Genomic DNA, 27,042 nt, shown 5'->3' on the forward strand with positions numbered 1-27,042 from the left:
TACCTTTCACCCAACCTTTCAAGTAAAATAAGACCAGACGCAACCTACTCGAATTGCATCATGGCTGACCGACCGATGTGCTTATGCAGGTGAGGAGTTTCCAGCCGACACGGTTGACCGGCTGGTTGCCATGGGCTTTGAGAGGGCCAAGGTGGTCGCTGCCCTGAGGCAGGCCAGTGGGAATAGTGACCAGGCCTTGGCAGCACTGCTGGCACAAAGCCTGCAGGGACCATAGATTGGCCACTCCCCGAGTGACTCCCTGTGCGGACAGTTGGTCTCTGGCAGTGATACAACCAGAGCCTTGCCGCGGTGATGCTCGATTCTTATTGCAGAAGTGGAGTGTGCAGAAGCCTTTCCTTATGCGTGCAAGAAACTAATGGAGTAAGATTTGGGTGAATTCCCAAGTGCCACCCTGGCATAATTGTTGCCAGTGGTCTTTGACATGTAGCCATCTTCACGAGGCTACGTGATGGCTGTTATACCGATCATTTGTGCAAGTGATGGTGCATACCGTTGCTCCTAAGCTCACCAGACACTCCAAGTCACTTGCTTTTGTGATCCCCCCCCCCTTTTTTTTTGTTTGAGACACAGCGGTGTTTGTATGTGTGTGGCCAAACGTGTTGGCACTGACATCACCTGGCTAGCCACCAACATTCCACGGCTTTGTTGTTAGTGCAGTGGGTGCTTTGGTAGCAGCTCCTTTCCAGACCAAGCCTGCTCAAAAGTGAGTGTCGGCAGATCCCTTTATTTGGCACCATTACAGAAGTGGGTGCTGGCCTATTTTTTTACCTTGACTGACACGCAGTTACTGCTGCTAGCCTGTGGTCCCATATTTGATGCGGAAAATACGTTGCTGCAGGCAAGCGAAGCCATATTATGAAACTCAATAAAAGTTTTTTGTGGTCTGTGCACCCGTTTCATTGTGTCTTGGAAATCGCTCCTGGGTGGGGAAAAGCAGGGCTACACAGTCAACTCCCGATTTTTCGGACACCTTTAAGATTTGCACACTTTCGCGGCACCGCCACAAGTCCCAAAATGTCAGTGTATAAGAACGTCTGAATTATTGGACACTGAAGCTTCGAAGTCTGATTTTCCAGACTTTTTGCTCAAGTTGCAGGTCTGAAACGGCACCAGTTGAAGCGACCACTACTGCTGCATTGATCATCTTGCAGGCTCGAACCAGCACTTTCGCGAGTCCATCCGTTTGCGGCCGAGGCGGATTCTAAAGGTTAGCTTTGCTGCAATGCCCAGGTGTTATAGGGTGAAGCATACTGAAAATCTGAAGGGCCGCTGTCATGGTGCAGTGCAGCGATGCCTTTGCGGATAAGCACCGGATATGCACGGAGGTGTGATAGCAGCAGGCAGCAACTGCACCAATACAATTTAATTGCTGAAAGCCCCTTTATGGTAAGCATATTCAGGCAACTGCTCGGTAGGGCATGTGGCCTTGCGCAGTTTTAAGTGTACTGCATGCTGGTAATGGGTGACAACCCAAATGCACTATGCTGCCATTCATTGCTGCCTTTTTGTGCAAGAGCACTGTGTGTGTTGCACAGATGTGTCAGTTGGGTGCAGTCGGGAACCGAGTCAGTACGACAAGCACTCAAGGCAAATGCGTGCATATGGTGCAGCAAGAGCCCCGGCAGTAACTGCATGAAATATTAGGCTGCACGCAACTAGGAAAGATCTGCTGGGTTCCCTGCAGGTAGCAGACGTATTCACAGGAACCTGTGCCAGCACCAATATGCCTGATAAGTGTACTGGCAGGCCTTGAGAGCAATTTCTGATGTAACTGTAGTGCTTTGACCACTTGAGCAAAGTAAAAAAACGTCAATTCGTTTTTTTTGGACGACACTGCGGTCCCTAGGAAGTCCAGGAAATGGGACGTTGACTGCATTATGCATAAAGCAATCTGTGGAATCCTGCCACCTTAAGGGATTTTGCAGAACTGATTTGCAATAAAGAAGTCTTGTTAGAACAGCTTTATTCAATGTTTGGCCTTGTTATGTGCAATATATAGTCGGTACACGTGAACATGAGTGCTCTTGCACCAAGCAGGTTGGCAGTATGCTCTGTCATGGCTCCAACAACTTGCGCCAATAATTAAGGGTGCTTGCATACGTGTGGCGACTTGCTCGCAAAAGACTTGGTGTGCTGCATTTGTCAAAGTGCTGAGACATGACCAAGGCATGCCACACGCTTTCACCTGGAACTGCTGTCATAGATCCATGCTGGTCTCCTCTTGTTCTTGTCTCTCGGATTTACTGAAAGAGAGATTGTCGTACTTGTCAGGACGGGATTATGGACAGACAGAGCTTATTTTGGAACATAGAGATGGGAGTCTACAATTGCTCTGAACACACATTCAACTTTTTCAAGGTAATAATAATTGGCATATTTGCACAGAACACATACATGATACTGCAGACCAGTGGAAAAAGATGTCAACACAGAGAGCTTGACAAGGCCACAGGTTCCCATGAAATAGCAGTCCACAGCTAAATGATGCCAAATCCATAACAGTGACCTTATTTAACAATCTTATCCATAAGAAAAGGGACGTCCAGGACTTGAAGAATTACAGGCCGATCAGCTTACTGTCTGTTGTCTGCAAGCCATTAACAAAAATAATAGTCAATAGAATTAAAACCACCTTAGAATTCAATCAATCAAAAAACCAAGCAGGATTTTGTACAGGCTACTCGATAATACACCATATTCACACTCGAATCAGGCGATAGAGGAATACGTGGAATATAACCGACCCCTATATACAGCCTTATAGATTACGAGAAGGCGTTTGATTCAGTCGAGATATTGGCAGTCATGCAGGCACTGCAGAATCAGGGCATTGACGAACGATACGTAAAAATACTGGAAGAAACCTACAGTGGCTCCATAGCCACCATAGTCCTCTATAAAGAAAGCAACAAAATTCCAATAAAGAAGGCTGTAAGGCAGGAAGACACGATCTCCCCAATGCTATTCACCAGAAGTTTTCAGGGCCCTAGATTGGGAAGAGTTAGGGATACGAGTTAATGGAGAGTGCTATCTTAGTGACCTGCTGATGACATTGCACTGATGATATAAAAACCGTCGTGAGTAGCGAGACAGGACCACAGAAAGGAGCAGACGAGCGCAAATGTTCCTTTCTGTTGTTCTGTCTCGTTGCGCTACTAACGATGGTTTTCATGTCCAAACACCCAACAGTCAACTCCTTTAAAATTGCACTGATAAGTAACTTGGGACAAATTGCAGCTCAAGATTACTGAATTGGACAAGGAAGGCAAAACAGTAGGTCCAAAAATTAATATGCAGAAAACTAAAGTAATTTACAACAGTCTCTGAAGAGAACAGCGCTTTGCGATATGTAACGAGGCACTGGAAGTGGTAAAGGAACACGTCTATTTAGGACAGATAGTGACCGCGAAGCCGAACCATGAGACTACAAGAATAAGGATGGGATGGAGCATATTCGGCAAGCATTCTTCACCACTATCCCTCAAGAGGAAGGTATAGAACAGCTGCACCTGACCGGCCTACGGAGCAGAAGCCTGAAGGCTCACAAAGAGGGTTCAAACTGAGGACGACGCAGCGAGCAATGGAAAGGAAAACGACAGGTGTAACCTTAAGGGACAAGGAGATAGCAGAATGGGTCAGGGAACAAACGGGTGTTAAGGACATCTTAGTCGAAATGAAGAAACTGACTTGGGCAGGGCAAGATAACCGCTGGTCAACAAACTGGCATCCAAGAGAAGGCAAACGTGCGAGACAAAGTTAGGTGGGCAGATGAGAAGTTGGCGGGCATGTCGTGGCCGGGTTGATTGGCAGAACTTGGGAGAGGCCTTTGCCCTGCAGTGGGCTGGTGATGATGATGACAGAAAGCACGACAGTTCTACAGAGTTGACAGTCCAGGCATTGAGAAAAAAGCATCAACAAAACAACTGAAACATCCACAGACATTTTAAGTGGTAAACAACAAGGATATTAAGGGGCTTTGAAATGAATGTGTAATTCTTTCAGTCATGTTCTCTAAAGTAAGCAAGCGTCTGTGTGATCTATTTACTGGAGCTGTGCGAATAGCAAAATTTTGGGTGCAAAGCGAATTCAAATATTGAGGTGTGAGTGCGAATCGAATCGAATATTTTTCAAATATTTCTCGAATATTTCTAGAATATTGTTCGAATACTTCGAAGCGAAATTGCAGAAAAAAAAAGTTAGAGAGGATTCCTAAGCATATTCTTATGAGATAGCAACATGAAAGTGTTTCTTTTCGCTAGGTTGATTAAGCACTGGCGGAATGATGTTTCATAGTTGTCTTATCAAGAATGAGGCAATGTAGAGGCCGAATCCTATTTATGTACATGATTTGATGCAACAAAAGTGTCGCCGACAACACTTTACACGTGATAGGCAAAGATGCCATATCCTCAGCCTCTCCTCCTCTATCAACTTCTGTGGAAGCCCAACTGATGTGGCGGACAAGGGTGTGCTCCCTTCAAGTCCGGAGTTCCAAATCTGACTCGCAGGCGTCTATATATAAGAACATCTGAAATTTTGAATGCTAAAAAGCTTCGGCGTCCGATTTTTCAGACTTTCTGCCCAAATTTCAGGCCCAAAACAGCATTAATTGAGCCCCCAACTCTGCCACATCTTTCATCTCCATGTTGGAACCAGCGGTTCCTTGAGTTAATACATTTGCGACCGTAGCGGGGCTTGAAAGGCAGCTTTGCCGCAATACCGGGTTGTGATGAGGTGAAGCATATTGAAAATCTAGCGACCACTTCCAATCGGACGTTGACTGTGTCTTGGCAAAGTTCGACCATGACGGAGCTTGAAAGGCAGCTTTGCCGCAATACCGGGGTGTGATGAGGTGAAGCATATTGAAAATCTGAAGGGGTCACTTTCAATCAGACGTTGACTGTACTTGTTTTTGGGAAGTTCGAATAGTTCAAATAGTAAAATTCCAGTGCAAATCGAATCGAATAGCAAACACTATTCGAAAAATATTCGAAATTTCGAATATTCGCACACCCCTAGTATTTACTACAACTGGTTAACCTGTTCTGTAATGTTTGTTGGTTGTGTGTTTACACTTTCCAAGGTTCACTGCTTCTCTTGGGCCAGATGCTGCAGAAAGGACGTGGCATTCTTTACTTCCTAACTGACAAATTCTATAATCATGGATCCTAGCGATAGCAGCGGGAAATTCTATACAGGGCAAACTGGCCATTTTCTAAACGACCGACAAGCACGATATTCCATGTCCCTGAATGTCCACAATAATGGTGCATGCCTTCCAATGCAGTGCACGGAGTATGAATCACACTTGTACGCGTTACAGAAAATAAGTAACCAAGTACAATTACTTTCTTTAAAATGTAATTAATTAAAGTGGTCAATTACAGCCCCAGAAAAGTAAGTGAGCAGAGATGTAATCAATTACTTTTGCATTACTTTCCTTCAAGATTTTGTTGCCGTAACACAATGACACAAGTATACCCAAACAACAACCAACTACTGTGGCTTGCATGGTAGAGAGAAGGCTGGAGGCTTGTGTGAAGGCTGGGAGGCTTAATGTGGCTTCTGTGATGTAGTGTTACACGTTAAATTTCAACAGGAGTTGTTTTTCAAAGTTGTTCTTTCTGACTCTCACATTTCCTCGTTAAGAGGTCAGCTGCTGTCACTCTCTCAATGCATGTGCTGGAGGGAAGGGCGGTATTACAGTCGAACACAGATATATGGAACCCACATATATCGAATTTTCGGCTATATCGAATTTGTAAATTATCTCCTTGAAAGTCATGAATGCATAGACGATGCGTTTAACGAGTTGTCGTCCCTCTTCCCGGCTGCCGTTCCACCCAAAGTATCTGCGGACGATTTTGAGGAAGCGGACTGCAATGTTCAGGCTGTTGCGAGCCTCGCTGACGAGGACATTGTAGCTGCGGTCGCAAGGACCTAGGATGCTCCGGCCGACAGCTCAAGTGGCGACGAAGATCGTCTGGACGAGACGGCGGCTACACGTGCGTACTCCGCAGCTGAAGTGGCGGCAGCGTTCGGCTCGATTTGCCGTTTTTGCGGCGACATGGAGTGAACCGGGCTGTCGCACCTGGACAGCCTTGATAAGATCGAGGCCAGTGTAACTTCATTTCAAAGACGAAGAAGCAGGCCAAGATAAGCGATTTTTTTTCACGCAAATAAAACATTCTGTTGCATCGTGTGTGGGGAATTAGCTGTCATTCTTGAATGCGCCGATTGTAGGTGATCGTCCGCTACTGGTAAGGTCTCGGGGCCTGTATTTTTTTATATCAAATTTTTCATATATCGAACTAATTCGCAATACCCTTCGAGTTCGATATATTCGTGTTCGACTGTATAACGTAGGAACACCCTGTGCACCAGCTCGTAGCACCACAGTGCTTTGCTGTTGCTGGCGCTCGGGTAAGGCATGGCAGGTAAGACCAAGGAAAAGGTTAAAAAATAGCCTCTGTAGGGATCCCCTCGTCTGTCAGGATGGGTTGTCCTTACAGAGCGGTCGCATATTTTTTGGGAGTACTGCCGTAGAAGACTTGATTGCGGAAAAAAAAAGTAATTGATTACCAGTAATCAGTAACAATTTAAGTTGAACCCTCTTTGTAAGTCTCCAGGTTTCTGCTCCGTAGGTAAGTACCGGTAAGATGCAGCTGTTATATACCTTCCTCTTGAGAGATAGTGGTAGACTACCATTCATGATTTGATAATGCTTGCCGAATGAGCCCCATCCCATCCTTATTCTTCTAGTTATTTCACTCTCATGGTTCGGCTCCGCGGTTACTACCTGTCCTAAGTAGACGTACTCCTTTACAACTTCCAGCGTCTCGCCACCTATCGCAAAGCGCTGTTCTCTGCCAAGATTGTTCCACATTACTTTAGTTTTATGCATATTAATTTTCAGACCTACTCTTCTACTTTCCGTATCCAGTTCAGTAATCATGAGCTGTAATTCGTCTCCCGCGTTACTCATCAATGCAATGTCATCAGCGAATCGCAGGTTACTGAGATACTCTCCATTAACTCTTATCCCTAATTCTTCCCAATCTAGGGCCCTGAAAACCTCCTGTAAACACGTGGTGAATAGCATTGGAGAGATCGTGTCTCCCTGTCGTACGCCCTTCTTTATTGGGATTCTGTCGCTTTCTTTATGAAGGACTATAGTGGCTGTGGATGCGCTGTAGATTTCTTCCATTATGTTTATATAGGCTTCGTCGATGCCCTGATTACGCAGTGCCTGCATGACTGCTGATGTCTCCACCGAATCAAATGCCTTCTCGTAATCTATGAAGGCTATGTATAGGGGTTGGTTGTATTCCGCACATTTCTCTATCACCTGATTGATAGTATGAATATGGTCTATTGTTGAGAGGCCTGTACGAAATCCTGCCTGGTCCCTTGGTTGATTAAACTCGAATGTCGTATTAATTCTGTTAGCAATTACTTTTGTGAATAGCTTGTAGACAACGGACAGTAAGCTGATGGGCCTGTAATTTTTCAGGTCCTTGACGTCCCCTTTCTTATGGATCAAGATGATGTTGGCATTCTTCCAAGATTCTGGTATCCTCCCTGTCGAGAGACACTTCGTATACAGGGTGGCCAGTTTCTCTAACATAATCTCTCCACCGTCTTTCAACAGGTCTGATGTTACCTGATCCTCACCAGCGGCTTTGCCTCTTTGCATTCCCTTTAGGGCTTTCTTTACTTCTCCTGTTAATACTGGTGGGATGTCAGATTCCTCTGGGCTATTACTGCTTCTTACGTTATCATCCTGACTGTCTCGGCTGCTGTACAGATCTCTGAAGAACTCTTCCGCTACCTCAACTATTCTATCCATATTGGTTGTGACCTTGCCATCCTTGTCCCTTAATGCACACATCTGATTTTTGCCTATGCACAGTTTTGTCTTCGTAACTTTGAGGCTTCTTCCGTTCTTTAGAGCATGCTCAATTCTCTCCATATTATACTTTCTTATGTCGGCTACTTTACGCCTATTGATCAACTTCGAAAGCTCCGCCAGCTCTATTTTGTCTGTTGCATTTGAGGCTTTCATGGCTTGACGTTTCTTAATGAGGTTTTTCGTCTCTTGGGATAGCTTACCAGTGTCCTGTCTAACGACTGTACCCCCGACTCCCACTGCACACTCCTTAATGATACTAGTCAGATTATCATTCATTGCGTCAACGCTAAGGTCGGTTTCCTCGGTTAAAGCCGCGTACCTATTCTGAAGTGAAACTCTGAATTCCTGTACTTTCCCTCGCAGAGCTAGTTCATTAATCGGCTTCTTGCCGATTGAGGACGACGCAGCGAGCGGCTTCTTGCCAATTGAGGACGACGCAGCGAGCGATGGAAAGGAAAATGATAGGTGTAACCTTAAGAGACAGGAAGAGAGCAGAGTGGGTCAGGGAACAAACGGGGGTTAAGGATATCATAGTTGAAAATAACAAGAAGAAATGGATATGGGCCGGGCACGTAGAACGTCGGCAGGATAACCGGTGGTCATTAAGGGTAACTGACTCGATTCCAAGAGATGGCAAACGCGTGAGAGGGAGACAGAAAATTAGGTGGGTAGATGAGATTAAGAAGTTTGTAGGTATAACCTGGCAACAGAAAGCACAGGACCGGGTTGATTGGCAGAACATGGGAGAGGCCTTTGCCCTGCAGTGGGCGTAGACAGGCTGATGATGAATCAGTAACAAGAAAATGTGACTGAATTACCCAGAGCGTTAGTTTTGAAAAAGTAATTGATTACAGTGAAATCTCGGTATAACAAACTTCAGGGGACCGCGGAAAAATGTTCGTTATTCTGAAAGGTCGTAATAGTGAAAGCCCAAAAATTTACCATAACAATAGAATTTCAGTAACGCAAACGTCCTACCTTTGCAACGGTACGTCCTTGAACTCGTTTCTCACAACAATGCACACGTGAACGTCAGACAAGGCACGTTTATTTGAAAGAGTCCGTGACCGTTTTTTGACAGGTGCAGCACAAACTGTGCGTCACGAACGATTCTAGACCGTCCGCATTTTTATGCGCCGCTTCGGTCGCTGTTCCGCTTTTTTCTATGAATAAGCGGAGTTTCCTCAAGTTGTCCAACGCATCTGTGGCCGACACGGACTCGTCGCGACCTTCGGGTGCTACCGTGACATCGTACATGTCATCGCTGCAATCCTTTAAGGCCTAACTGCATGCACGCGAGTTTTGAGCGACAGCCGACAGGATTTGCTGCCGCGGAGGGCCATCCATTGCCGTCGCTTGTCGCGTCGCAGGTTTCTGGAAAGCCAGAAAACATCGCTTGTCGCCCGGAAGTGAGCATGACGATGTCGGCAAAATGGCGGCATCTCTGACCCTCGCTTCGGTTGCAATTTGCTCGTGATGCTTCCAATCGGCGCGTACTTCAAGAAATGCAAGTTATGGACTACCTTCTTTACAGCACCATCTCACGCGGAGAGCGAGGCAGCGGCCGTATTTTGTCGTTAATATTGATCGACGGTTCGTTTTGATGTTTCGGTGGTAGCTTGCTGCATTGGTGGTAGCTTGCTGCAATGTCAACATCGTCGTCGTGTGAGGTAGCCTTTCTCCCTGCGAAGCAACGATGTGAGGCGCTGCGGCTTTTCTTAAACGTTCTATGACAGCAAGAGGAAACGTTGTCGAGATGCGCCTCGTGGACTAGGTAACCCCAACATAACGCAGTTTGCAAAGTGCGACATAGCGTAGGCAGCGTACGCTTCCGGGTGCCCCATGGAATCACAGCAGACTATTGTCGCGGTTAAACATAAGATTGCGAAAAAAGAAAGTCACGAAACGCTTTTATGGCATCCTTATCTCAAACAAGACAATAATAAATAAATTTGGCATGTCGTCATTCATCTACTCTGTAATTCTTTTTCGTAATTTGCCTGCGCGCACGCAATAGTTTTCAAATTAGCAACCGTGACACTTCGTCGCGAACATGTGGGTGCTCCCGTCGCGACAGCACGACGGAGCCCGTTTGTCGCAGCCGCCTTCGCTCAAAAGTTGCGTGCAATGCATGCGGTTGGGCCTTTAGAAAACCTGATGCGTTGTCGCCTCCTCAACGGAGGGGGGAAAAAAAAGTTCTCCGCCCGCGTCTTTCTCCTCCCGCGCCATCTCAGGTTTTTGCGGGAGGGCGTCCGCTCTTCGCGCTGCGTCGTCTGCTACCTTACAGCTCCGACTGCCATGACCGATTCTGAAATCTAAGAATCCTCGCATTTCGGGATATAAGTTCATAGTACTGAGGTGTTGTTAAGATTACACGGGAATTAAATAACGATCGTTATTCTGAAATGTTCGTTATTCTGAAGTTCGTAGTAGTGAAATATTTTTACATTGAAACTATAAGCAGTCGGCACGGGATTTCTTAAAAGTTCGTTAATTTGAAATGTTCGTTAATGTGGTGTTCGTTGTAACGAGGTTTGACTGTATATTACAAAAAAAGTGTAGTTGATTACAAGTAGTCAATTACCATATTTTCCAGTGTATAAGACATTTTTTTCCTATATATTTTCGCTGGTGTGTCTTATATATGCAAAAAATCATGCAATTATATGAGACCAATGTGCCGATATTTCATTCGTGAGTACGATAAACTGAGTGCAAGAGCATTCGTAAAAAGATCTCTAATCTTGTTATAACAATGAAGGGGTGTGGTCTTAGATGTCTGCTACTTGCTGTTCAAGCAGTGCGGCGACCACGGAGATTACGGCCGCATTGAAAGCCACCATCGTCACGTCACAGAACACTTAGGTCACGTGCACTATTGTACTGTTAGAATTTTTTGTTCTTAAACGAATAACTAAGCCCACGGAACTGAGGCAATAAATAAAAAAGGACACCACAACGTTTCATTGTAATGTTGTTGCGCCCACAATGCCAGTTAAAAAAATGAAAGTACCACTTTGTTATCATCACCATCAGTTTCTGCGAGAGATGTCACTCCAGTCCCGCAGTTTTTTTTTGCGACCACCCGATACAAAGGGAAAGCCACAGTTTCATCATCATCATCAGACGCAGCTTCCGGCTTCCAGTCGCCATTTACGTTTTGTATGCGTGTGTGTAGTTGTCAAATGTGCGGTGCGATCGGTGTTTGTGTGTTCCCGCCAAGCCTCATAATGCCATAAAGGAAATGCTAACGATGTGCTCTTTAGAACGCCCCGTAAAAGAGTTACTCAGAGGCCAACAACCGAGGTGGAAGAACTTTTGACAGTGCGTCGGAGGATGTAGGTCCAAATCCAGTGGAATAAATACTGCTTTTTAGGGGCGAAGCTCCTCTTAGTCTAACCTTGTCACGCGTCCGGTGTAAGGCGTAACCGGCAGTATCTCCCGAACAGTATCTCCCATCACCGATCCTTTGCAAACTGCCCACTACTTACGTCTTTGCAAACATCCCACTATGATCCATCACCGATCCATTACTTCACCGACCATAAAGCCGTTATAATGAAAGGGGAACGGAAGCCACGTCTAGCTACCACTTACGATTAATAAAATTTCTTGTATAAATATATACAGTGTCTGTCACGTCTTTGATGATGTACTGGGCTATCGCTTTGATTACTGCTGGGCGAAACCACTGAAGATTTCACGGTGTAACCATGATTGCTTCAGGAGCTTCGCCCAAGTTCTTCATCATTCACCCGTGGATAAGCTGTGAATTTTTTTTGTGCCTCAGGACAGCGTTATTTACAAGTTTTATACTGCTGCTTATAGCTATTCAACGCCATGTGTGACTACGCATTTCGTAATGAACATACTCTGCGTGCGTCATGGTGTTTTATCATGTTGACAGAGTTGACATAAGTGCGTCTTATACAGAGGTGTGTCTTGTATATCATTTTTTTTTCGTGAAAGTCGTTAAAAGTAGGGGGCGCATCTTATAGAAAGGTGCGACTTGTACACCGGAAAGTACGGTACTTGTAACACGTTACGTACAACTCTGGTATGGGTGTAAAGCAAGTCTTCACTCCCCCGGCTCCTCTATGGTTCTCACAGGTTTTACCAATTCATAGTTCCATACACACGCCATGTCTTGAAGAAATATTAAATAGCTATTTTCAGTAAGCCAACTGCGGGTGTTTGGATAAGATAAGTCTACTTTCAGTCTGCATGCAGATACAGCATTCTCAATATAATCTACAAGTTTCTATGTACACACCCTCCTTCACCCAGAGTTTTTAGCATGCACACTTCGAGTGTGCATTCACCTAGTAATCTGTGATGTGGAGTCCCTCACCCTGATTTTTTAACTTCAGTGTCCGAGCTGCTCTCCTCAGCTTCCTGGGTGGGGTCAGTCAGCTTCTGCGCCAGAGGGGGCTGCCATAACACCACTGCCATGGATGTTCGCTTGTGGCTGCAAAAAGCATTATACTCGTTAATATGCATACCAAGGCTGTTGTAGAGGTAGCATATGATACACCAAGAGCCTTGTAGAACTGATAATTCATGTTGACTGGTTGTCAAGGCCATACTTGTAGTAGTCATTACTGAAACCTGTATCATCATGGTCAAGAATTCGGGACATCAACAACTATACTCGGGGACAGCTAATCTTGCAGTGGAGCGAAGGCTATGAAGGTAGGGCTTCCACACATTCGAGTAAATCTGCAAGTAGTACGGCAGCTTGCGGCTGATTTTGGTTTTCCTCACTCACACTGTTAATGCATTTAGACTGTTCAGTGTACATTTTATTGCCTTATCACGAGTATGAAGGAAAGATTATTCCTTAAGGGCTCATTTTTCGTTGTTAGACACAATATTAATGAGAACAGCCAATAATGCCACAGAAAGTATAGAGGATGTTATTTGTAGTAATTAGGATATAAATGTGAAGAAAGTAAAGTGGACGAAAAGATAACTTGTCGCCGGCAGAGACCGAACCTGAGACCTTTGAATAACATGTCCGATGCTCTACCACTGAGCTACGGTGGCGGTCATCCTCCCGTCCACTTCATGGGGTATATATGTGTATTTAAACCTAGGAATGTTAGTCAGCGCCGATCGCAGCCATGGCGGTGAGTGTGGAACACTTTTTTTCTGCCTGCTGTTGTCACGGAGCCTGTGATCGTTTTACGAGCTGGCAGCTGACCAATAATCCCTCGCATACTACCTGAAGGCATCAAGTCTGCCAGAACGAGACGCTCGCTATGAATGAAGGAAAGATTATTTTTTAAGGGTACTATTTCTTCGCACTAACAGTCATGAGTTTTGGTTCTGTAGCTTTTACCTTCACCCGTTCCTTTTACCTTCACCCTGTTATGCTACATGAACTGTTCTCTATCGTGTGTAGTCTTTGTAGCACAAGCTCTGGATAGGATAATATTTCAGTGAGCCACTGATGAATAGTTGCTGAAGCTACCTGCAAATATTTAAGTGTACTAATTAATTTGGTAATTAAATCTGGTGAATTTCTGCAATTACTAGCATGTCCTAAGTTTAGTCCACTGTTTAAACAAAAAAGTAATAAAGAGTTAATATCGAATTACCACCCAATTATGTTTCTTCCCCCCCCCCTCACAAGCAAAATTATTAAAAATTTATTCATGATCGAATTAAGCAGCTAGATGGAAAAATTAAAACAATTACGGCTTGCCAGTTCAGTTTTCAGGCTGGGAGTTTCACTAACTCAGATTTGCTTTGTCTAAATGACTTTGCTAATAGGACTTAATAATAACCAATTCATTGATTCCGTTTTATTATATCTTACTGAAGCCTTTGATACTATTAATCGTACAATTTTATTTCCTTAACTTACAGCAGATAGAATACCCGTCCCTGCTCCAAGTTTTTAAAGAATTATTTTAGGTAGTATATGCGTGTGAAACTTTCTTGCCTTCTACTAATGTTAACCAAGCTGTACCACAGGGCTCAACACCAGGACCATTGAAGTTTTTCTTTTTAAAAATATTAAAAAATATTGCTCATGTCGCTCACTTATGCCATTACGTTTTATGCAGTAACTATGTAATACCCCTGACACACGGGCAATAGTAAAGTACTTTGAGGTAAACCCCTTTTGTCGCCTAAAGGGACCATTTGCAGAAAGGAGTTTTGCCGATGACACACGGCACCGGACAACTGCTTTAAGTGGTTCCTCAGAAAAGCGCTGCAGAAAAAAATGGCGCTGTTTGTGCAAGCAACGTTTGTGTCAAGTTGTCAATCTTGGCGTGCACTTGCGCACGTGTACGGGGAACACCGGCATCGGTGAGGCTCTGGGCGATCCTTTGGTACACAACACCGTTGTGCTTCTGCCCTCGCAGGGCGTCCAAGTTATCTTCCCAAGACTTTATGAGCGCCCAGGTCGCCTTTTCCGTCCACTGGACCCGTGGTTTTTTCACGGCTTTGGTTGACGGCGCCGATTCAGCAGACTCCATCATTCTTATCTCAACGACACAACAAATGCCAGTCACTGCCAACACTAGAATGGTGGCATGGCGATTTTCTAGTGACGTGGTGCAGGCGTTTGAGAGTATGTATAGCTATAAAGTATAAACGTTCGCTTCTCGACAAATCGTTCTACTGCTGAAAATTAAAACATTTTCGCTCGCAAAAAAAAAGTCACTAGGCAACTTAGTGTTGCAACATGTTTTCTTTTATTCATAAATTCTGCACACTGTGTGCGAGAGTACTCCCTTCCTGGCCGAAAAGTAGATGCGCGATCTGCCTTTCCGAAAAGGATCGTTTCTGGAAGGGAGTTACTCCTTTGTCGTGTGTCACTGCGCTCGAACGCCTTTCCGGAAGATGTCCCCTTTTCTAAAGGACTTTAGAGTGGCCGTGTGTCAGGGGTATAACCATGTTTGTACCAAACAAGATCCTGTATTTTCAATTAAACAAGCGAAATTTAATACTTCACCACTTACTTAAACATTAATCTATAAAAAAATTAAACTTTCTATTGTCCATTCACATCAAATGTCACCAGTAGTTATTCCTTCCTTAACATGAGGTAATCATTCTGTTTGTGTGAGTGATCTCGGTGACTTTCTAGGTGACATATTACACAGTTAAGCTGTATTCACACGACGGACGAAATCACGATTCGAGCCTGCAAACTGCGTACTACGTCACCATACGTCAGCCGTTCCCGCGTCCCCGCTTCGGTCCGCGCGGAGCGATTCGTGAAACGACGGAGGCCCAAATCACAGTTGGGATCCTCGGGGACCAATGCCGAAATCCTCGCTTTTAGCGTGAATTCTCCCCTGTCGTGTGAATGCTGGCTGCGGAGAGATCCGAATCACGTCACGTGTCACGTGACTAATCCGTCCGCGATCACGTCCGTCGTGAGAATACAGCTTTACTTGAAGTTCCACCTTGCCAACAACCATATTGGTGGCATTTACAGGCCACCAAATTCACCAGCAGATGTGTTAGTAAAACTTGCTACCTACATGGAATCTAATTTTAGATACCATGATAACATTATATTAGTCGGCAATTTTAACTTACCGGGCATTGACTGGCTTTCTTATTCCCCAGGTAACACTGAAGTGACGAGTAGCGAGCATCTTTTAGAGCTTGCGTTCTGCTACAATTTAAACCAACTTGTATCTCAACCAACCAGGCAATCTGAGACCCGTGCGACGCTTCTAGACCTCATCTTTATGTCTGATCACATGATGCCCTTCGTTCAAAGCTGCGAAGTAGCTGGTGGCATATCTGATCACGAGGCTACCATACTCGCACTGAACTTGACATCTAATCTCTTGGCAAGTAATTTCGTCAAAACTGTTCCTAACTTTCAGGCAGCCGACGACGTGGCCGTTTTGGAATATCTCGAAAATTCGTATGGCCTGATCTGTTCACTTTATCAGTCCGGGGCAACTGCAGACAATCTATGGGTGTATTTTTCGAACGTGGTCTAGCATTGCATGGAACAATTTATTCCGGTGCGAAAAGTATCGAAAAAGAGAAACCCTTGGATCACGAGAGAACGAATCCACGTGAAGCGGAAATTAAAGCGAAAAAGAAAAGCCCTTTCAACTAATCCTTCTCCAGTAAATGAACGCACTATTCACAGCTTAAGCAAACAACTACGAAACTTACTTACTCAATCTAAGTTCCGATTTTACAACGTTACACTTGCCAAATTGCTGAAAGAGGCTCCCGCAAAGTTTCGGCGCTATGTCAATCCGCCCACAAGGTCAACAGCATCACTGGCTTCCCAGAATAACACCGACGCGTACCGAAGAATTTAATTCCTTTTTTGCGTCTGTTTTCACCCGAGATAATGGCATAGCGGTTTCTTTTGTTGTTGCGTCAGTACGTACTCCTCTCGAGGACTTAGAAATTGCAGAAGAAGGAATTCTAAATATTTTGTTGCACATCGACATCAAGAAAATCCTGGGCCCAATCAGATCCCCAACAAATTTTTGTAGATACGCAAGTTGGGTTGCGAAATACCTGAAGTTCATTTTTCAGGCATCGCTCAACACAGGATGTTTTCTGTGTCAGTGGAAGCATGCGCAGATCATACCTATACACAAGTCTGGCTGCAAATCTGATGGCAAAAACTACAGGCCAATATCTCTGATTTCTACCTGCTCGAACACATCGTTGCTAATCATCTGATGACCTACCTTGACCATCACAAACTGCTACACCCGCATCAACACGGTTTTCGCAAAGGCCTATCAACCTTAGTCAGTTAATCGAACTAGTGCACAACTTCGCCCTAACCATAAATTCTCGAGGCCAAACAGATATCATAAGCTTAGATTTTTCTAAAGCTTCCGATAAGGTGTCACACCCTAAACTACTGCAGAAAATTGCTGTCATTTTCAAAAATGCTTCCATAACCCAGTGCTTTCATTCATACCTTCAAGGGCGCCATCAATTCGTCCGTTTGGGGAGTTCAGAATCAACCATGCACCCTGTCCTCTCAGGAGTCCCTCAGGGGAGCGTCCTGGGGCCTGTTTTGTTTTTAATTTTCATAAACGACCTACCCCACGATCTCACAGTGCCAGTCAGGCTGTATGCTGATGACTGCATATTGTATAAAGAAATACGAACTCCTTCAGACCAAGTTGAACTGAATGCAAATCTGCAAAAAATTAAACACTGGTGTGATAGCTGGCAAATAAAATAAAATTTAAATAAAACAGTATATATTTGCGTCTCTCGCAAAAAAAAAAAAATCTTCAACTTTCAATACTCTATTGGCAACCACATCCTAATGAACGTCAAAGGATTTAAATATCTTGGTTCGACAATTACGCATGACCTACGCTGGGATACTCACATCGATATTGCACCTTCTAAAGCCAATAAGGCTCTCTGGGCGCTCAGGCAAAATGTAAGATATGCCACTACAGATATTAAAAGCCTAGCATACAAAACATTGATGCACCCTATTCTTGAGTACGCAAAAATAGTATGGGACCCTTATACACAATCAAACAAAATCAATCTGGTCAGAGTGCAAAGGCTTGCTTCGAGGTTTATTTTTAACAAGTACCAGCGATGCCATTCACCTTCTGAGCTGTGCAAACGTGCTGACCTTTCCTCACTCAAAGTCCGATGCTCTTACGAGCGATTGAAGTGCCTCTATGAAATTATACACAAGATAAAAATAAATCATGCCCAATACTTTGAAATTAAAGGGACACTAAAGAGGAACAATGAATTGGTTTAGATCGATAAATTGTGCTCTGAGAAGTGTAACGTCGTTAATTTCGCCATCATAGGTTTAATAATAGAGGAGAAAATCAAGTTGAAAGTTTCATGTTTAAATTTCGCGCCGAAATCTCCCCGCGTGACGTCACGGATTTCAAAGTGTATTTATCGTATTTTGGCGCGGAGGCCCTCGTCGTCCTTGAAGAATTTTGTTTTGGCACTGCAGACAGCATGCGAGCTGCTGAGCACCTTGAAGGGCTCAGAAAAATTGTGTCCGCGCGAATTTCTGCTCGAAAACAGACACGCATCCGCGATTACTTTGTAAAGTAAAGGTATGTTGAAAAAACTCTTGCATTTATTGTGTTTATTTCGACCATTCGATAATTCGGACATTCGGTTAATTCGGACATTTTTTCCGGTCCCTAGAAATCCGAATTAACGAGCTTTTACTGAACTTGTTACCATGCATTTCCACTCTGGCAAAAAAGATTGACATTGGCTTCCATTTAATTATAGAGCTTCTTGCTCATTCTACTTAATATTCTGGCGATATTTGTACATTTCAAAGAAGCTTCATTACATCATTCTCCGTGAACTTCAGATTTACTCTATTCAATGTAATATTTTTGCTATATTTTTTTCTTTTATTTGTGTTTGTTTATTCTGCCATTATAAACTGTATACTTTTCGAACTTATCTTCAACCCTAACTAACACTTTCCCTAATGAGGTCTTCAATGATTTGTTGCAACTTGTTTCCATCACTGTTGAAGAGTTCGTCATCTTCAAACTGTTAGTTGCTGAAATATTCTACGTTAACATTTATTTCCAATATTGTTCGTGTTTACCATATTTACTCGAATCTAACGCGCACCTTTTTTTCGGCAAAACGAGTCGAAAAATCGCATGCGCGTTAGAATCGAGTACCGAAAAAGAAAAAAACTTGGTTATCGTATTGCCATCGGCATTTCAAAATGGCCGCCTCCTACGCGCCTCGGCCGTTGTTTCAGTTCGTACGTGTGCTGAGGAGTTTGTCATCCCGTTCTGCATTCGCATCGGCGGCATCGAAGTGCCCACTTCAAATACTCGACTAGTGCACCACGATGTCGCATTTAAAAGAAAAGTTATTACATGTGCAGAGACGGACGGAAATCGGGCCACATCGCGGTCTTTCGGAGTTGCCGAAACGTGCATGCGCGACTGCCGCAAACAGAAGCAGAAGATTGTTTTACAGCAAAGCTTCACGAAAAAGTTTCTGTAGACAAAAGCAGGGCCGGTTTGCCAAAATCGAGGAGCGTTGACAGCGACAAGGAGTTGTCCGACAGCGACGAAGACTGATCTATTACGCGACGCGACTCAAATCGCCGCCGTAGTGGTGACAGTTTCAGCGACAAGGCCAGCCGTTTGACTTTGTGTTTCCTTTTTTTTTTGTTGAAACTTTAGTTCTTTAAAACCCAAATTCTTGTTCATCTGAATGTGCGAAGGTGGACTCCTACGGACTTCTTTTGTTCACTTCTCTCACGAAAAATGGGTGCGCGTTAGAATCGATGTTGTACTTTGTTTTTTTTTTTTTGTTCGCGGCAAACGGGTGCACGTTACAATCGAGGGAGCGGTAGAATCGAGTAAATACGGTAAACTGGATAAGGCGCGCACAAAAACACGGACACTAGAAAGAAAAACGTGAACAACACTGGCGCCTACTCGCAACTGTGGTTTATTGAAAAGAAAGGCACATGCACGTATATCATTTCTGTCACATGACCTGGCCAGTGAAACAGGAAAAAAGGAAAGAAAACAAGAAGACATGGGACACCAGTGCTCACGTTTTTCCTTCTGGTGTCTGTGTTTGTGTGTGCCTTATCCAGTTTAAACATGAATCAATACCAACTAGCCCAATTTGCTGTGCTACTCCAATCTTGTTTAAATACTTCTAAACATGCAGTCAGCAACACTGAAGAGACTATTTTCCTGTCTGACCCTTTTCTCGAGTGCAGTTTTTTCAATTTTCTTGTGGAGAGGCAGGGTAGCTATGAAGTCTATGTAGGCACTGGCTAAAGTATTCACGTATATTTCAAGTACTGCTGGTTGTTCCAATGCTTCAAAGACTGCTAGTATATTGACTAAGTTGAATGACTTTTTGTACTAGTCTATGAAAGCCATGGTTTGTAGTACTCAGCAGATTTCTCAACTATCTGACTGGTCGCACGGCTATGATCTACTGTACAGTACTTGTACTGTACAGCTTGCGCTCTGGGTTGATAAAAACCAACTGTTTCGCTTACCCTATTCAAAACTACCTTCATGAATAATTTGTATATTACTGAAAGTAACCTGATGGTACAGTGCAGTCCACTTATAACGATACCACATATAACGATAATAATAATAATATCTGGGGTTTAACGTCCCAAAACCACGATATGATTATGAGAGACGCCGTAGTGGAGGGCTCCGGAAATTTCGACCACCTGGCCACCGCCCCGCCACGGTGGTCTAGTGGTTATGGCGCTCGACTGCTGACCCGAAGGTCGCGGGATCGAATCCCGGCCGCGGCGGCTGCATTTTCGGTGGAGGCGAAAATGTTTGAGGCCCGTGTGCTTAGATTTAGGTGCACGTTAAAGAACCACATATAACGATATATCGGTTATAACGATGGGTCGAGTTATGTGTGTCATTTTATGCATTAAGTCTATGAGGAAAAAGATCATATATAACGATATGTTATTGGCCGCATATCGGATATAACGATCAAAATTTGCCGTCTGGGCGGCATTTTCTGTGTATAATAATCATTACATTTGCGTTTCCAAGTTCCCCTAAAACGAACGATGCCGAGACGGGGCGAAACGTTTACCTACGCGAGTTCGTATCTGCCGCCATTTCCGCGCTGCGTGCACCGCCCGCCCGCCCGCGGAGCCCACGCGCCGAGTGCCATCGCGAGCTTGCGCAGCGCGCCACAAGATGGTGCCAGCCGCTTTACGTTGTTAAAGTACATGTTGTGCCTCGCCGCTCGCGTGTGGCCCACAATCGCACCGAAAGGAGAGGAAGAAAAAAAAAAGCGAAAAGCAAGTTGGCGCGCCGCTCCGGTGTCCCAAAGAATAGACCTCTACCGGCCTACGTCACTCACGCCCCATGACGTCAGGTCACGTGACCTTTCGGCGCACGTGCAACGGCGGTGGTTGGCAAAATACTCCCGCTGCCGGATCAGTGTGGTACAGTCGCACGATGTTTGGCGCACGTTTTTGTTTTCTTTTGAACCTTTTCCTTCATCTTTCGGTTCCAAGATTATTTGTGGTATGTGTCAAAGAACATATAAATGTGTCGTGGACTGCGTGACGAAAAATTTGCCACGCTGCTGGCTGTTTAACTTGGAGAAGTGAACCCACGTGGTGGTCTGTGCGAGGAACAGCGGCATCGTCTTCGAAAATGTGTCACGTTTACTGTGGCGTGTAGTGAGCGTTGAACGGCAGCGACAATACCGGTTCACCTTTGCGGACGTTGAAACTGACAATATTGTGTGTGGTGTGTGAATAACGATGCATCTTGTTTGCGAAAACATTGGCGCGCTCTAACAGGGCCATTTGCAGTGACCGGTTGTCGACGGAACATCAGGATGAGACATTTTATTTGACACGATGATCTGCGAGTGCGTACATCTCAGTGTTTGTGCTGCGTGCACAAAAAAATAAATAAATAAACGTGCATGATGTCCGGGCTGAAAGATGAGACTATACGCATGAGCTACCAGCGTGTTTTAGCATTGCCGAACATGCATGTACAGTTTGCCACGGCGAATACCCACAACCATACGCGTATCGCCTTTTATTGGAGATGTACGTCTTAATGGAAGCAGTGGAGATTCTTGTTTGCCATATTCTAGTTCGCTTATCATTACGGCTCGATATTTATGAAGTGACATTCCGAGTTCGTGTACCATATCTAAAGGAGACGAGTAAGTATGGAAACACGTTGTAGGCATCAGCTACAGCGAAGTAACCGCGCAAGAGATTATTTATAATTAAATTATTGTGTTTAACATCTCAAAACTGCTCAGTGGATTATGAGGAACGCCGTAGGGGAAAACTTCGCTTTAATTTTCACGGGAATTTGTTAACCTCAACCGAACGCACGCCAATGAGTGTTTCCTTCGTTTTTTTTTGTTTTTTTTTTCATTCATCTCCGATTAGAATCTTGCGCCGTGAGTGAGAACCTAATTTGTGACCTCACGCACAGTAGCCACCAATGCTGTACATCGTTTAAAACTGCAGTGCAGATTTCGCGACGGAAATTGAGTACGTTCACATCCATTCCATGCTAATATTTCTCCAAACACCAGTTGTCGCGAAAATGTACAACGTTCGCTTATGAAGAGCATAAGATTTTTTTATGGCTGTCATCCACGACGAGCAAATCATATGTTGACCTAGCAGAATCGTTCATTATAGGCAGTGACTATTCCTTTTAACAGCTGCGAGTTCAGAAAATAGCAATTTGCAAAAACATCTATCGAAGTAACGCAGACACACGTAGCGCTGCTATGCAGAGATCCTGCCGGCGGAACTTTCTTGCCAACCAGCGCCTGCTCCAAAGGCGGGACTTGGGGGCGGGACACTGCCAGTGACGTCACACTGTTTGCAAACAGGGAGAGGTCTATTACGTCATGATTACGTCACCGACACCATCTTGAATAATTTGCTAGTTTAGCGGCCGCTTGAAAGGGGCGTTAACTGAAGGCGAAATTGGCGCTAGGGTCGATGGAGATTCAAAGTTAAAGCCGCAAATGGCAGCCTGCCGGGCCCGCCTCCGTGCCGACAAAGCTATGCGCCCCGCCCCGGCCGCAGAGGCCGCGCGCGCGCCGCGATGTTAGTTTTGAATTCCTCGAAAGTTCCGTTGTAGCACGAAGCGAGTGTTGAGCGCAGGCACCAGGCTGGCCGTGCAGGCACGCTATGCTTGGCGGACAGCTGCAAGTCTCCCGCTGTGGTTGGCGGGTCATTGTTCGCTCTTGATACTTATCAGAGTGGTCGTTATGTCAGCCGTGCTCCGCCGCCGTACAGGAGCCCGTCCTAGTCGCCGGCCTTGATATGAAGTTTCGTGATGTTCCGTTACATGAACCGAGCTTTGGCCAGCGTGTGCAGTTTTTGTGGTGCTTGCGTGTTGTGCGCTCTTGCCGCCGTGGTGGTTAACGGCACGCACCATTCGTACATCATGCAATGGCGCACGGATACTTCAAGACTCTTTAGACCATGTTGAGACTATTTAGGTGCGCCTAAAGCTTGACACTCTCGTTGGAGCTTCAAATAAAACTTTGTTTTTAACATCCTGCTTTCCAGAACATCTATTCTTTAGTGCAAGTGGTAAATTCAGGATCGGAGCTACAGAGGTACGTCCCGCGTTTTTTTTTTTTTTTTTTTTGACGGCAGTCCAGATATAGCGATCACCGGTTATAACGATCATATTTTTCGTTTTTCTCGATATCGTTATAAGTGGACTGCACTGTAGGTCTATAATTCAAGTCTGTCGTGTCTCCTTTTCTGTGCACACTTGAACCCCTTTATAGAAGATGCAGAACAGTTCTTGTCCCTCTTAGAAGCAGCGTTCTCAGTTTCTGATAAATCTCTATTTTGATATAGGCACACAGGTGTCTCTTACATCAGTGTCCCTTTAAAGGAGTTGGCAATCTTCCAGATCAGTGGTACATTCGAGGTCTTGAGAGATTGGGCGTCGCAAGCTTCTTAAATGTAAAATCCCCCTCCATCTTTGATCATGCTGTCTTCTCCAGATACTTTTCCACAAAACAGTGCAATAATCAAGACCCAGGCACTAGGAAGGCGAGCAGAAGAACAGGTGCATGAGAGATCAACTTTAGACAGAGGCTACACCAAAGGCATTTCCCAACAGGGCATTTCCAGATCTCCCAGAATATTAATTTTGAAAAATACTACTCTTTTGAATCTTACAGGTCTTCGAGCACAGATCGAGGCAGCAGTGGCTCAGGCGAGGGCTCCAGATCGGGGCATAGCACATGCAGCCGCTTCTCCTTGTCAGCTGCCTCCTCACGACTGCTGGGCATCATGCTGCAAGGGTTAGCAGTTCAAGTAAAAATTGCATGAAGAATGCTTGTTTTTCTTGCCCCTATGGCCAAGGAGAACAAGCAAACGAGCGAACAAAGAACATGTACCACAGCAGGTACGTGACAAGCAAGAGATAAGGAAAACAGTGTAAGTGAAACCTTGACATACTGGCAAGACAAAATGGCATATCATGATAAGAACTAGACAATGAAATGAATTTCGATGATTAATCAATCCCATTGTTTATACTCGTTCTTAGTGTGACCTTACAAAGTCGTATTCACTGTGATTTTGATGTGCGGGTGCATTTCACATTCTCACGTTATGCACCCAAGGTTCACCTAAGGAGGTGGACCTTGCAAAGTGATGGGAACTCGGCTCTAAAATGTGCAAGGCCCAACCTGCTGGAGAAACACGGCACCTTAACAGTGGCATGCTGCAGAGAAGGCTCCACTATACACACCCTCCAAATTGCATTCCAGTTCTGTGCTGCTGACACTGCAAAATTGGTGAAAGCGAGTGCCTCGCTTTCAATGTGCCTATGGGCAGCATGAAAGTAAGCACACAGGACGTGTTCAGTGGTTGAAGCCCATCCTCTGCAATTACAGTCGAACCCACTTATGACGATCCCACATATAACGATCTATCGGTTATAACGACCATATTTGGGTGCACTTACGATTTTCCTATGCTAACCACTGAAGTTGCGTCCAGATATAGCGAACATTTTTCAAAGCCTCTTACTTTTACAACGAACACTTCGGACACGGTCGCGGTAAAAACATGGCGCATATGAAGCGAAAAAAAGTTAAGACATGCCTTCTAAAGCGTGACAGGGGCGCGCGCTTGCGCGTGCCTCGCTCCAGTTTACTTGCGATTAAGATACCCAGATTGGCGAGCACCGCATGCAGATTTCGGATGCTGCGAGCGAGGTCGCTCACTTTCCAGGCATTTCTTCAGTGATAGAATGGCAGTGAGGGAAAAAAAATAGTAGGCAGCATGAAGCCTTACGGTCAGCTTTCGCACGGTAACCTTTCCTGACGCCGTTCTTGCAGCTACGACAGCCTGCGATGAACCAAACAATGCCTTGGAACGCAAGAAGGCATAAATGCAAGAAGTGATAACCGCGATAGCTTTCCATCGCAAAAAGGTTCACTGTGTCCCTAAACTCGTCGACGCCACAATGTGCCGCGAAAAGTCGTCCGTCTTTTTGGTAACGGCAGAGACCGGTTGATCGGTGATTATAACTTCCGCGCGATTGCGGCGATGCCTTCGCGGATAAGCATCAGAAAAGAATGAAGGCGAGGTGGCGGCCGTCGATGAACATGAAATTATGCCTTATAGCCGACAACCTTATCACAGTCATCTGCAGATACTCGGCTTTGCGTGTGGCGTACGCCGTACACTGCGGATTGACGGCGGTACGAGCGCGCCATGCTGCCGTTTGCAAGTTCGCCGCCGCCACGTCGTGCAAGACCGCTTTTCTTTTTAAGTGCGCGTCGCTTTGTAGAAACGAAAGTAGCTCGCTGTTGTTGAGCGGCGCAGGCACCGAGAAACGTCGATGCACTGACAGCGAGTGTATACAGCGTGTTTGACTAGGTGACAAATGAAGTGCGCCACGCATCGTCGTGCAGGGCCGCGAGAGCATCGCGGAGACGTAGAGTGCGCGTTGCTTGGAAAATGCTTGTTTTCGCCGCGTTGAACGAAGAGGCCAGTCGCCGCACCCGTGCACGGTCCGGAGTGAAGCAAGCCCGAAGAACGTACAAACGCGCGCATACGGCATACAGCAAGCAGCCCGGCAGTGACTCCGCGACCCGAGAAGGCGACGCGCTGCACGCAACTAGCCAGGGATGATCGGCTCCACGTCGCGGTACCGCGCTTCGGTGAAACGGTGTCAGCTCATGGCAAAGGCGGTTAATTCACTCGTGAGCACGCAGCGGGCGTTGCTTCACGACGCGAAAAGGCTTAGCTTGTCACCGAAGGGGTTGTTAGCACTTTAATAAAAGTGCACAAAGAAAAAAAAACGGCTTGGCCGCTAAGCACACGTTTTTAAGGGCGAGTCCATATACAATGAACTACTGATATAACGACCACTTTTCGCGACACTTTCGAGTTCGTTATAAATGGGTTCGACTGTACTTATGTGGCACACTTCCCTGGGTTTTATGTACAAATACCATGATACGACAATGAGGCATGCTGTAGCGGGTGAGTTCGGATTAACTGCGACCACCTGGGGTTCTCTGCATTCTGCTCACATCGAAATGCAGCTCCTGTGGCCAGAAATCAAACTTGCACCCTCAAGCTGAGCTTACGTGTACCCCGGCAGGTACATGTGGCACATTTTGGGCTGCATAACGTGAGAATGTGAAATGCACCCACACAACAAAATCACAGTGAATACGACTTTGTAAGGTCACACTAGGAACGGGTATAAACAACTGTTTTGCATTGTTGGCATTCTGAATGAACAATTACATTGATCTTGTGGCTGAAAAGTTTATTTCTGATTGCCTGATTATTAGCAAACTAGGGATTGATTACAACAACTGACTGCAAACTGTGGCTTGTAGTGCACCTAGAACCACCTTACCCATCCAGGCTGAGATCACTCATCTGTGCTGCAATCTTCTCTTCAGTGATAACCTGCTTTCTTGGTGGTAACCTGCCGAAAGCAAGACAAAAACATGACTGGACACAGATGCACCTACAAAGATGTAAAAAAAGCAACATTTAACTGAGAACTGCATTGTCGAAGAATGCTTTTTTGGCAATACTTTTCACCTTTACTTTACTGGACACCTCATAGCAGAAAGAGTGATATGATGAAGTCAAGCATAGGTTCACCAAAACTACTGGTGCAATGAACTTTCCATTGTGCTCCCTAATTGTGCACATATTCAATCACAATCTCTGCCATAATGATGCCCATCAACATCTTTGCAATGCAAGCCTGCAGAACACCAACATCGAGAGCTACCGTTGTGAGCCATGACACAATGGAAATATTAACGGAATAAGAATAAAATACACACAGCCTTTAAGGTGGCAGTTCTACGGTCGCCATCTTGCGAGTAGTTCTGTCCAAGCCACCAGCAGACGCCACTCAGCCAGGAGTAGGAGCACAACATTTGGAGGGTGAAACTTCAACACTTTTGCTGGCACGCGACACTGGATGAGGAGGGGACAAGAAGGTTGCTGTCACGGTTCAAGGAAATGACACCCTGAGCAGTGGCTTTTTTTCTCTCCCTCCTTCTCTGATGCCCTTTGCACACTTGTCTCTGCTCCTTGTGGTGCGGTGCTTTTGAAGCAC

At 45.2% G+C, this 27,042-nt stretch overlaps 2 protein-coding genes across 2 annotated transcripts in view; one reads left to right on the forward strand and one right to left on the reverse strand.

The window, feature by feature from the left end:
* The window catches only part of LOC119390983 (protein DDI1 homolog 2), an 87,185-nt gene extending 86,276 nt beyond the window's left edge, over positions 1–909 (forward strand). Inside the window, exon 7 of the mRNA XM_037658689.2 lies at positions 90–909. Within this exon, the coding sequence (XP_037514617.1) occupies positions 90–235 (146 nt within the window). The 3' untranslated portion in view covers positions 236–909. The remainder of the gene's footprint in view (positions 1–89) is intronic.
* A 1,049-nt stretch (positions 910–1,958) lies between these two features.
* LOC119390985 (uncharacterized) overlaps positions 1,959–27,042 on the reverse strand; it is a 95,632-nt gene continuing 70,548 nt past the window's right edge. The window contains exons 7-10 of the mRNA XM_037658690.2: positions 26,323–26,394; positions 23,616–23,732; positions 12,285–12,401; positions 1,959–2,264 (exon numbers count right to left, since the gene is read on the reverse strand). Coding sequence (XP_037514618.1) covers positions 2,219–2,264; positions 12,285–12,401; positions 23,616–23,732; positions 26,323–26,394 — 352 coding nt within the window. The 3' untranslated portion in view covers positions 1,959–2,218. The remainder of the gene's footprint in view (positions 2,265–12,284; positions 12,402–23,615; positions 23,733–26,322; positions 26,395–27,042) is intronic.

The sequence above is a fragment of the Rhipicephalus sanguineus genome, chromosome 4 (genome assembly GCF_013339695.2).
Source record: "Rhipicephalus sanguineus isolate Rsan-2018 chromosome 4, BIME_Rsan_1.4, whole genome shotgun sequence".
NCBI lineage: Eukaryota > Metazoa > Arthropoda > Arachnida > Ixodida > Ixodidae > Rhipicephalus > Rhipicephalus sanguineus.